This window comes from Camellia sinensis, chromosome 3 (assembly GCF_055761805.1).
Source record: "Camellia sinensis isolate YWXY chromosome 3, ASM5576180v1, whole genome shotgun sequence".
Lineage (NCBI taxonomy): Eukaryota > Viridiplantae > Streptophyta > Magnoliopsida > Ericales > Theaceae > Camellia > Camellia sinensis.
Window position 1 is genome coordinate 99105547 of NC_138963.1, and position 13104 is coordinate 99118650.

Sequence of the window (13104 nt, forward strand, 5' to 3'; positions counted from 1 at the left end):
TATGTGACATAAATTTGGTTGAAATTTATGTACCAACAAATGCCCTCTCATGATTTGTATTAGTGAATTTTCTTAATTGTGTAAATCAGGACAATCTGGAGTTTTTATCTAGACCTTCTTTAGATCATGGATAAGATTACTTCTTGGCTTTGGTGTCTCTCGGCCCCAAATTTTTTTTTTTTTTTTAAATGCAAACCCCTTTTTTCTTAACTTTGGATTTTTTTTCCCCCATTTGCTAAAACATACATGAAAGCCCCATGTATGTGGGTTGGTTGCGATTTATGGACAATTCATTTTTTTATATTGAAAGGGTCTTTTTGTTTTTAGGGGAACTTACTGATAAGTCCCATGTAACAAGTTCAAAACCCAACTAATCCCAAAACAAAATACTTGCACCAATTAGTCCAACACATTTTTAATTGTTACCAAAAAATCCTTTTTTTTTTTTTTAATTTATAGACACTGTTCACATCTTACTATCGTCGGACTTCCGTTTAACGGTCGCCGGAAACTCACCGGAATGTCTAGAATATTGCCGGAAAAAAAAAATTAAAAAACATGTTATGAAACTGTAAAATTTTACAGTTCTAAAGAATGTTATAAAACTGCAAAATTTTACAATTTTAAACCATGATTCATTCCAGCACCAAAAAAAAAATTTGAAACTGCAAAATTTTACATTTTTCACCGCCTGTAACTAAAACTCGAAAACTGCTTGTTCAGAATTCGAAAATTTTCTCCATTAGAACAGAAAAACAGAAGTGTATAGCGGAGAGAGAAAAAAAAAAAAAGAGATCGAAGGGGAAAGACGGATGTCTAACCAAATCTGTGTAGATCTACTCAGATCTGATGTAGATCTGAGTAGATCTATATCAGATCTAAGTAGATCCATTCATCTTCTTCGTCAGAAAATATATCATCTTCTTCGTCGGAGTTGATTTCAATGCTTGGTGGTTATCAATGAACCCCGATCAATGGAGAAAGATATGATCACCGGTGGTCCTCTTCCATGACAAACACGGTGACAGAAAAATGTAGAAAAAAAAACGAGAGAGGAAGGGAAGCAAAAAGTAGAGAGAGAGGGGAAAGGACTTTTGGGTGTAGTGAAAAAGTTATGGGATTAAATGGAGATCACATGTTTCCCATGGGACCTATGGGTAATTTCCCCTTGTTTTTAAGGGTCATTGGCAAGCCCTAAGATTTTAATTGGGCCTCTTTCGTTATGGATTTATTTCATGTGGGCCAAACTTGCCACCACCTCTTTTGCAGGAGTCTTTTTATTTATGAGACTCCTAATCCTTTTATACTTGGCTCCAATTGTTTTTTATTTATTTTTTTGCACTGATTTTGCAGGATCAATTTGTAATGACCGGGAAAAATTTAAACTTTTAACTATTGCATTAGAGACCCAGATAACTTTGAATAATTATAATAAAGTTCACCTAGTGTATATATAACTGTTATGTTAACTCGTTTTTGGCTTATTTTATTTTATTTTATTTATTTTTAAAAAAATTGACTATCAAATTCAAGTTACTACATCCACCTCAAATTATCTATGTGACACCAAAATTATAATTTAAAAATAATGTATTTTTGTGTTAGAATTATTTTTTTTTTTCACATATTGAAAAGGCTTAATTGAATCTTTCAAGTTACTACATCCACCTCAAATTATCTACGTGACACCAAAATTATAATTTAAAAATAATGTATTTTTGTGTTAGAATTTTTTTTTTTTTTTTTCACATATTGAAAAGGCTTAATTGAATCTTTCAATTGGTGGATTTTGTTTTTGAAAATTTTAATATGAAAAAAAATATTTTTAAATTCTTATTTTTCATGCGAGAGGAACAGTTTGAAACGATGGGAGTAGCTCTTTACAAACTGGGGTTCAACAAATATAGGAAACGTTGTAAATGACACCAACCATATCAAAATATACCCCCTTTTTTTTCATACATATATTAGCACTTCACCACATATGCAACCACAGCCTATTCTATATGAATTCGGGTACGAGTATTGATTGCAATTGTGTATTATATAAATTTAACAGAAATTTTTGGTGCCTCGAATTGGGCTGTTTCGAATGACTTAAATTTGTATTCACCAGCCAACCGGCCGGATGACCGAGTGAAATACTTGTCTACCGCGGTTGTCACGTTGTTGGCCGCAACTGTCAACATTTTTGCCGAACGACCGATCAGACGGCTGGCAAAATGAAATTTGAGTCATTCGAGGCAAGCGCAAATTCGAGGTACGTGATATTGCTTTAAATTTAAATCTTCAAATTTTGATATATATATATATATATATATATCCAAAATTTGATATGGGTACGAGGGTGTGAGGACGTGTCCTATACACACCCTACACACACATATATATATTGCATATTATGTAATATTTTTGGATAAAATGTTATAAATCATATAGAAATATACTTGAAATTGAATAGAATTTAGAAAAAATATAAAATTTCTATATTTAATTCATATGAGATGCTAAAAATATTATTTTACTAACAAATGTGAGTTTCTTCTACTCATATATTGTAACAAATTAAAGGATCTGAGTGTTTAAATTGGATACGACAGACACATATTTCACACATTTATTCATATCATAAATTGGATACGATAGACATATATCACACCTTTATTCATATCATATTGATGAATACAAGTCCTGCGAGAGAAATAGAAGAGCGCAGGTAACATACATCATAACTAGGTTACAAGATTGTACTAGCAAGATTTTGATGTGCACATACATACACAATCAAACTCACACAACTAAACTTGACCATGGCTATGCAACCCAAATGAGATTATCAGTAGGGAAGACATGGCATACCGGAGACCCACCAGGCCGAATCCCCAGCACACGAAACGCAACATGATCGTCGTTCCACTGCGAAGTATCCATATGGCAAACCCCAACAGCCTCCACTCTCTCCCCATTCTCACCGCCCAACAAAACCTCAAACACCCTCTGATGATCCCCCTCTTGACAATGGCAATAGAACACCTTATAAGGGTAAGGCATGGCGTGACACGCCACCATTTTATTAACAGCATCCAGTGCTCGTGGCGCTTCAAAAATGGTGTAGTTTTGGAGAACTGAGGTGTGCTTGGAGAGAAGTTTGGTGGTTAGGACTTTGAATTGGGTGTTCGTACCGAATATTGAGCGCGTAAAATCGAGCATGGATTCTAAGGAAGTGGAACAGAACTTGGTCTCGCCATCAAGGGGTTGGAGCTCGCATTGGTGGAGTGTTTGTTGCATTGCTTTGGCTTGTGGGGAGTCTTTGGAGAAGGAGAGGAATTGAAGGAGTTGTGGGAGTTGGGAAGATGAGAATGGGATGGAATCCGCTACAACCCGGGGGAGGAGAGGAGGGGAGCTTGAAGGGTCTTCTATGGAGAAGTATAGGGGAATTTTTTTGCCTACTTTTAGGTCATTTACAGTGAAGAAAATGTGGTATGATAGATCATCATGAGCTTTCTTTGCAAGAATTTGAATATGGTCATCCATGGTGGATTGCTGCAAATTGTAGGCCTGTTTGTCAACGTCCTTCCAGCTGCCCCTAGAGCTGTTGATGTGGGTGCACTGTAATCAAATCACTACAGAATTAGTTTTTTTTTTTAGTAATAATAATGATAATTTGGAATCAAAGTAATTTTTGTTAAACATCAAACCATTTTTTGTTAAACATACTAATATGCGAGTTGAGTGACATTAAATAAAATATTTTAAAATTTCTATTATGTACCACTTTCTGTTACCAATTTCACGTGTTTTTAGGCTTTTCAATAGATAATTAGTTTTATTATGGATGAAAAAATCACTCATAAGTTAGTAGATTCCACCGCACTGACTTGTGACTTACGTATTTTTTGTGATCAATTTTTTATTCTTCTTTTTTTGATATACGATTAGCTCTACTAGATACAAAAAAATTTTAAAAAAATAATAATACCAATAAAAATACACACACATAAAAAGTGTATTAATTAATTATAACAATATTACATATTCAGAAAAGTAAATCAATAGATTATATTCATTGTGAGTTTCGCTAACTTCAAACCTCCTATAAAAAAAAAAATAATTCTATGGAAAAATAAAAAATCTACGAAATTTTTATATTTAGATTGGAGAGTAGTAGGCAATTTTTATTGTTTTGAAAAGTTGTGTAACTACTGCTTAATAAAAATTGGAGTCACATGGAACAAAAATTATCTAATGTTCTAGGAATATCACGTGATTGTGTACCAAACCAATCATGTTTTGTCATTTTTTTTATCAGCAATGCTAGGAGGCCACAAATTCTGTGGCTCAAATGGTCCGAAACTGTCAAAACGACGTCGTTTTAGATGCAAAACAAGCCAAAATGACGTCGTTTTGGCAATTTCGGGCCATTTGAGCCACAAAATTTATGGCCACCAAACATTTTTCTTTTTTAATACTGTTCCAAATTTTTTTTGGATCATATAAGTACCTAGTTTCTTACTGTTGAATGTGCACACTCCATTTTAATCGTTATACTAGTCCTTACCCATATCACTAAAATAAAGTCTCATTACAAGTCATTGGCCACACCTCCATTGCTATGCTACATTTGCACAATTATTTTACAGAATTAAATACAAGCCCACCCCCTATATCTAGTATTTAATTGGTTCTATCAAATAATTCAGTGAGTTTTTCTCTTCCGATTAAACTAAAAAAATTATCACCTTAAACTATGCTGCTGTTGTGTTTTTTTTAATACGCTAATAGAGCATATTACAATGAAACTCAATAAATAACAATCAAAATTAAAATCAAATATAATACGCTAGAAGAGTGGCACGCAGCTTGGTGAGTACTTTAATATTAATTTTATCATTTTCTTAATATTAATTTTTTATTAAGTAGTTTTTTTCATATTTTTTCTCTTTTTATTCTGTTTATTTGTAGTTTTTCTCCTTTAATCCACTTACAATTTTTTTTTTTTGGGGTGAATAATTAATCCACTTCCTACCCTATTATTTGGTAGATTTCTTACTTACGTTACGGTACATGCACATTTGGTTACGACTTTTGAATCAATATTTATGATTTATTATGTTATTAATTATGATATATTATGATATTAATTATGATTTAGTTATTATTCAAGTGTTGTTTGGTTATTCCTCATGTGATATTTAATTATAACTTTTTTTTTTTTGAATTATGACTTTCACAGTATTGAGTTATGTCATTTGTGATAATCAAACTCACACCTCACAAATGACATAATTTGTGCACCATAGTATTTCCCTTCTATCAGTGCCAACTCTCAAAAAGTATGTGATTTTTTTAAATGTTTATTGAATTATGTAATTTTGTTTTATATATTTATTATTTACTTTATTGAATTATGTAATTTTGTTTTATATATTTATTATTTACTTTTATTACCTACTCTTATACCTATTTCTTCTCTCCCTATCCTACTTAATCCTACTTTTGATCCCATTAACTCACTTTCCATTGTATTTATATGAATTTGTTTAATATAATTATCTTTTTAATTAGTAGTAATTTTGCATATTTATTCTTTTAGTTTGCATTTAATTTTACATATTGTTGAAAATGGTAGAAAAATTCTGGGTAAAATCAGAATTTTTTCTCAAGTTTGGTCTATTTTTTAGGTGGGCCCCGAGTGTCGATTTACTCGGGTCAAAGTGGTAACGCGTTCTATGCCGCGTTGTGATTCACGTGGTATATTTGGTTGCTCAAAACCATTACCGAGTGAATGGGAAATTGAAGCCAAAGTGTGCTCTATGGAAATGGAGTTTTGGTGGAAATTCCTTAAGGTTGTAAATTGGCTTGTCCCACATTGATTTGGTGGGAAGTTTTGAAAGGGTTTATAAGGCTTGGGTGAGATACTTGGGGTGTGCCCCAAGGGGTACCCAAGTGTTTTAGAGGGAGAGGTTATGGGCAAAATGGGCTAGACCCATTGGACCCAAAAATCACCGCGCGCGCCGCCGTCCGTCCAGGTGTGGTGTGGCTTCTAATCTTTTTGGGCCAAAAACATTTGAATTTAATTTTATTTTTTGGTAAAATAAAATCCAGAATTCAAATTAAATTGATTTGGATTTTCTGTACATCCAAACAGGGCCCTTCCTGTTTTCAAACAGAAATAAACTAGTTTGGAATTAGTGCACACCCAAACAGGGCCCTTCCCGTTTTTGCTATCTGTTTGAATTGTTAACAGATTCAAATCTGTTTGAATTCAAAACCAACAGGTATCATACCTGTTCAATTTAAAACCAAGAGCCACATTTACATCTGTAAATAGGACCACCCTTATTTGATATTTTGTATTCAGAAATTTCGTATTTCACTTGTGCTAATTATATTCTTCATCTTGCTGCATTTTATTTCTGAAAAAAAGAGTGTAAACACTTAGTGTGTTCGTAAGACAAACAATTTGTAGTGCTGCTATTGTTTGTGGTAAGATCATTTCATCCTGGGAGATAGACGTCCAAATTCTGAAAGCACCGTGGAGAGGACGAATCTGTCTTAAGGACACAGTGTCAAACACTGGACTTGATCAGAAAATAATTCGAACAAATTAAATCAAGTAAGTTATTTAATTTATTTTCAGTGTTGTTTTTATTTATTAAAAATCAGATTTAAATTTTGTTTTTGTAACAAAATAAAATCTGTTTTTATTTATTTATTTTTATTTCGAGTTTGATTTTTGTAATCAAACAAATTCTCTCCTTTTCTTTATTTCTTTAAATTCTAATTATTGTTGTGTACACAATAGAATTAAATCTTTTAAATACAGTGAAGATTATCCAACACATATTTGCCCTTTCAATAATAGAAAAATAGGTGTAACAACTACTTCATCAAATTTTCGTATTGCCCCTTGTATTTTCTTATTATAATAGTGTAAATAATTAATACAAACAACCTCTTAAAGTGTAAGGAAAAAACCCTGTTAGTCATATAATAATGTTAGTAGTGTATAGCGCGTAATATAATAATGTTAGTATTATAGTGCATCCTTATACATATGTATATATATATATATATTTTATACTTGTAGATAGTGCTCCTTTCAGTTGCTTTAAGATAGTGTAGTGCATCCTTTCGGCTTCAGTCCACCATGAATTGTCTATAATCTTCTCCTATAAAAGGAGCCCCCGACTATTGTTAACAATATGAAATATATATATAATTTATTTTCTTTCTCCTTCTCTTTGTATCAACTATTGTTTCATGGTATCAAAGTCCAGCTCTACACTTCTGACCTTTTTTGACTTTGGTGCTTAGTTCCGTGCACAGTGGCACTATACCAACCTACTCGGAATCACCTCACGATTCCAACGACACCACCCCTGTCACCAAAAATGCCTCCACATGCCGTCACGCGCCACTTTTGTGTTCGACGCGTCTCAACTTTTGCTATTGCTTGCTCACGTCAGCATCTGATGTCATCTCTGCTCAGCAGCCCCTTTCTTAGCTATTTTCAACTTTCCGGACTCACTGGTACGCTCTGTTTTACCTGATTTTTCTCTTACAGGTCTGTTCCTATTTTAATTAGTCCTACTCCACTATTATTATGGATCGCCATGATGCCTCCCATTCGATTTCTGTTCTTCTTAATGGTTCCAATTATGTTCTGTGGGCCCAAGCCATATCTTCCTTCCTTAAAGGTAAAAAGCTCTGGCGCATTATCACCGAGGATATGACCCAACCGGTGAAAGAGGTCAATGAACCTATTGCTACATATGAAGACCGACTAGAAGATTGAGACAGTAAGAACTACCAGATCATTACTTGGCTTCGGAATACCTCTGTTCCCTCTATTAGTCTTCAGTTTGATCGTTTTCAGCTTGACTCTGTTATCACTCCTGCTAAAGACATTTGGGATTTTTTGAAAGAACGATACTAGGCTACCAGTCCTGCCCATCAGTATCAACTTCAGAGTTAACTTCACCACATGCGCCAAGAATCCAGTCAGTCTATTAATGATTTTCTTTCTCAGATGTATTCTGTTTAGGACCAGCTTGCTCTCTTAGAAGCGGCATGGCCTCACCTTGAAGATGCTATTTTATTCACTACATATTGTAATTAGCAACGGTTGGTTCCATTTTCATAACTTACACTCCCTATTTTGAGCTCGTGTATGCATTTATTCTTCATCGCCTTCTGTTGCCCACTCTTGAACAGGCTATTTCTGAACTGTTATCTGAGGAGACTCGTCTTGGTACTCTCCAGACTCATCATGTGGACTTTGTTATTACCACTCCTTCGTCACGGCCCTCACTGACCTAGCAATCCACTGCCTGCATCTATTGTTAGAATCGGGGCCTTCTTTCTACTCATCTTCTGGTTTATTGCCCTGTCAGATCTTGCCAATACTGAAACAAACTTGGTCTCAGTCATCTGCAGCAGGATTGTTTTCGCAATCCATCCCGGTCATCTTCCACTAGCCACTCCTCTCGCGGTGGCTCTTCTAGAGGGAGCTCTTATCGTCTCGGGAATCAGCCTTTGCCTGCTCATAACACTGCTGCTGCTGCCTCTAAGGATTTCTCTGAGTCTCATGCTCCGTCTGCCCCTGTCTTTTCTCAAATTGATGTTGAGGCCATGTTCAAACAGTTTCTCTCCACTTCTGGTACACATCTCCTCCTACTGCTTTGTCTGTGACTCCAGGTAACTCTTCTTGGTATTTTGACTCCGTCTGTTGTAATCATATGACTTTCAGCTCTACTATATTCTCTTTCATCTCTCCCTTTACTCATATTCCCTCTATTCATACTGCTGATGGTTCTCTCATGTCTGTCAGTCATGTTGGTTTTGTTTCCAAATCTCATTTATCTTTACCTCAAGTTATTATATCCCTGCTCTAACATTAAACCTTATCTCTATTGGTCAATTATGTAAGCTTGGTCTAACTGTCACATTTTCTGCTAATGGTTATTTGGTGCAGGATTTTCAGATGGGACAGACTATTGGGATCTACTGTAAGCATGGACGTCTCTATGAACTCATGCACCTTCATGTTCCTGACTCCCCACAGTTTGCTACTCCTACATCTGCTTCCTTTTTGTCTCCTTTTCATCTTTGGCATTGTCACTTAGGGCATATTTTTGTTAGTCGGTTAAAGTCTTTGATTTCTAGTGGTCAATTGGGTCATGTACTTCCAGATACTTTTGATTGTTTATCCTGTCAACTTGCAAAACAACCTGCTTTATCATTTAATAAAAGTACTTCTGTTTCTCATGCACCTTTTGATCTCATACATTCAGATATTAGGGGCCCATCACCTATTACTACCATGGGGGGATCTCGTTATTTAGTTGTTTTTATTGATAATTTTTCTGGGTTTACTTGATTTTTTCTCATGAAAACTTGGTCTGAACTTAAACACCTTTATTATCACTTTGCCAAAATGGTCCACACCCAATTTTCAAAGACCATTAAAAAATTTCGCTCTGACAATGCTATGGAATATCGGGATACAAATTTCCTTTCCTTTTTTCAGAGTCATGGTACTCAGCCTCATCGTTCTTGTGCTGGCACGTCCCAACAAAATGGACGTGCTGAACGGAAACATCGGTATATTGTTGAAATTGCTCGTGCTCTCTTTCTGTTTTATTCATGCCTTGAAAACTTTTGGGGGGGAAGCTGGGCTTACTGCTGTGTACACTATCAATTGTGTTCCTACCTCTATCATCAATAATCAAACTCCCTTTGAACATTTGTATGGCACTCGCCCTTCATGCACCAATCTTTGGGTTTTTGGCTCTGCCTGTTTTGTTCTGCTTCAATCCCATAAACACACCAAGCTTGAACCTCGTTCTCGTCTTTGCTGTTTTTTTTGGTATGGGATTGAACATAAAGGCTATCGCTGTTGGGATCCTCTCTCTAAACGTCTTCGTGTCTTTCGTCATATGGTTTTCTTAGAGCACAAAATGTTTTCCTCCCTATCCTCTTTTCACTTACCCGCCCTCTCCACTTCCGTTATGTTTTCTAATCCTTTCATAGATCACTTCTCTAATGACTTTCATGCAGGTTCCTCCTTCATTAAGACGCCTTTGTTGACCCCTGATCCCATCCAGACTACTCTCCTTGATGGTCCACCTCTCATTGCGCCTTCTAGCCCGTCTCCTCCTTCTCCACCAGCTCTTTCCCCCACAGATCCTCCTATGGGTCGACCATACCAGGTAAGTCAACCACCTATTCATCTTTGTGATTATATTGTTGGGTTTGCTTCCTTCTCTACTTATGAGCCTACCTCTTATTGTAAGGCTTGCACTAATCCTCTTTGGCAGCAAGCTATGACTGATGAACTCCAGGCTTTGGGCAAAACTCATACTTGGGATGTTGTTGATCTTCTTCCTAGCAAGACTGCGATTGGCTGCAAATGGGTATACAAAATCAAGACCCATTATGATGGCTCTATTGAACGCTACAAAGCTCCTTTTGTTGCAAAGGGTTTCAACCAGGAATATGGTATTGATTATGAGGAGACCTTCTCCCATGTTGCTCAGCTTACCTCTGCTCTCAGTTTGCTTGTTGTTGCTACTGCTCGCCACTGGGAGTTTTTTCAGATAGATGTCAAAAATACTTTCCTTAATGGTAATCTTCTTGAGGAGGTCTACATGCAACCTCCCCCTAGGGCTACTTATCCCGCTCATAAGGTTTGCAAACTACAACGTGCCCTCTATGGTCTCAAGCAAGCCCTCCGAGCTTGGTTTGCTAAGTTTAGCTCCACCATTCTTGACTTCGAGTTCACCTCTAACTTCTATGACTCTGCTTTATTTGTTCAGACTACTACTCATAGTACCACTCTTTTTCTTCTTTATGTGGATGATATGATTATCACTGGTGATGATGCGGCTGGTATTCTTCGCCTCAAACATTTTCTCCATCATCAGTTTGAGATGAAGGACCTTGGAACTCTTAACTACTTCTTAGGGCTTGAAATCTCTCTTGATTCCACTGGTTACTACTTGTCCCAGGCCAAATATGCATCCGATCTTCTGGCACGTGCTAGTCTTACAGATTGCAAAACTACCTCTATTTCAGTTGATTTTCAAATTCATCTCACTCCTCTTGATGGAGATCTTCTCTCTGATGCTACTTTTTATTGCCAGCTATCAGTAGTCTCATCTATCTCACTGTGACTCGTCTTGACATTGCCTATGTTGTTCATCTTGTTAGTCAATACATGTCAGCTCCTGGCACTTCATATTATACTGCTCTTGTCCGCATACTTCGTTACCTCAAAGACATTCTGTTCCATGGACTTCACTACTCTACTCACTTCTCTCTTGAATTGTGTGCCTTTTCTGATGCTAATTGGACTGGGGATTCTACTGATAGACGCTCCGCCACGGGTTTCTATTTCTTCTTAGCAGATTCTCTTCTTACTTGGCAGCAAGAAACAATCCCTCGCTGCCTACTCTAGTACCGAAACTGAATATCGAGCTCTTGCTGATACTACTCAGGAACTTCTCTCGCTTCGATGGTTCCTTGCTACATGGGTGTTTCTTCTTCTGGTGCTACCTCTCTCTACTGTGACAATCAAAGTGACATTCAAATTGCTCACAATGATGTGTTCCATGATCGCACCAAGCATATTGAGATTGATTGTCATTTCATTTGACAGTATGTTACATGTGACACTGTTCATCTTCTCCCTATTGCTTCTACAAATCAGCCTGCTGATATGTTCACCAAGGCTCATCCTCCTGGTTGTTTCAGTGATCTAGTTTCCAAACTCTAGTTAATTGATGTTTATCCTCCTTGAATTTGCGAGGAGATATTAGTCATATAATAATGTTAGTAGTGTATAGTGCGTAATATAATAATGTTAGTAGTGTATAGTGCATCATTATATATATATATATATATTTTATACTAATAGAGAGTGCTCTTTTCAATTGTTTTAAGATATTGCAGTGCATCCTTTCGGCTCCAGTCCATCATGAATTGTCTGTAATCTTCCCCTATATGAAATATATACACAATTTATTCTCTCTCTTTCTATCAACTATTGTTTCAAACCCAAATAAATATACAAAAAAAATAAGATCCACATATAAAAAGATTCAAACCATTTATTTCCCAATCAAGTGTAGAAGTATATTCAGTTTTTAACACCAACAATGACAAGAACGAACAAAGCCACAGAATCAAAAAATTTATTAAAATTTTTATCAAATGTAACGTGCAAAACCTACATGTAAATCTTTTGATTCTCTAATATTACTCAACAAGTACACTTGAATGGAAATACACATTTATTCATTAATTAAGAAAGACACAGAAAAACAATTAGATGGTTCAGCAAACTCAATTCCCCCCCCCCCCCCAAAAAAAATCTATAAAAATATTTAAATTTAAATTTTTTTTATATCAAATTTTATTCTGACCGTGATCTACACCAAATTTTGAATACTTGGTAAGTGAAGCATTATTGATATACAAATATTGCAAACGAATACAAACCCACATGTGTCAGGCTTAGCCTGAGAGCTGTGATTTACAACAATGGAAAAAAAAAATTAAAAAAAAAAGTCGATCGCAATATATATATATAGAGAGAGAGAGAGAGACTTGAGAAGAAGAGTATATATAGATAAATGGATTTATAAGAGAAATGGATAGACATTACCTGAGCAACAAGTAGAGCATAAAAGAGCAAACTGCAAGAGCCAAATCTAGAAGCAGAACCCATCTCTGTCTCTCTTTCTCTCTCTCTCTCTCTCTCTGCCCCCTCCAAAGTCTTTCTATTTACTTTGCTTTTTAATCTTTTGTTTATGAAATAATAAAGAACAATTCTGTACCTAATTTATATATATTAATTGATAATATGACATAATTTTAAAAATTTTGAATCTTTATCATTTATATAAACTAATACTATATGTATTAATTAGTGTAGTATTAACTAGTGTATCTATTAATGATGTGGCATAATTTATAAAATATTTTTGATATTTGTAATTTGTATAACGGTGGTACTACATGCACCAATTAGTATACTAACTAGTGTACCAAAAACCTCTTAAATTATACCACATCATTAATGTACCAATTAGTGTACTA

General features: G+C 35.4%; 1 protein-coding gene across 1 annotated transcript; it reads right to left on the reverse strand.

Moving 5' to 3' along the window:
- Positions 1-2587: 2587 nt before the first annotated feature.
- Positions 2588-12819, reverse strand: LOC114316953 (BURP domain-containing protein BNM2A). The gene is made up of 2 exons (XM_028263658.2): positions 12671-12819; positions 2588-3609 (listed from the first exon to the last, which is right to left on the reverse strand). Exons 1-2 carry the CDS (start codon positions 12731-12733, stop codon positions 2815-2817), a joined length of 858 nt encoding a protein of 285 aa, XP_028119459.2. The 5' UTR covers positions 12734-12819; the 3' UTR covers positions 2588-2814.
- Positions 12820-13104: the final 285 nt, after the last annotated feature.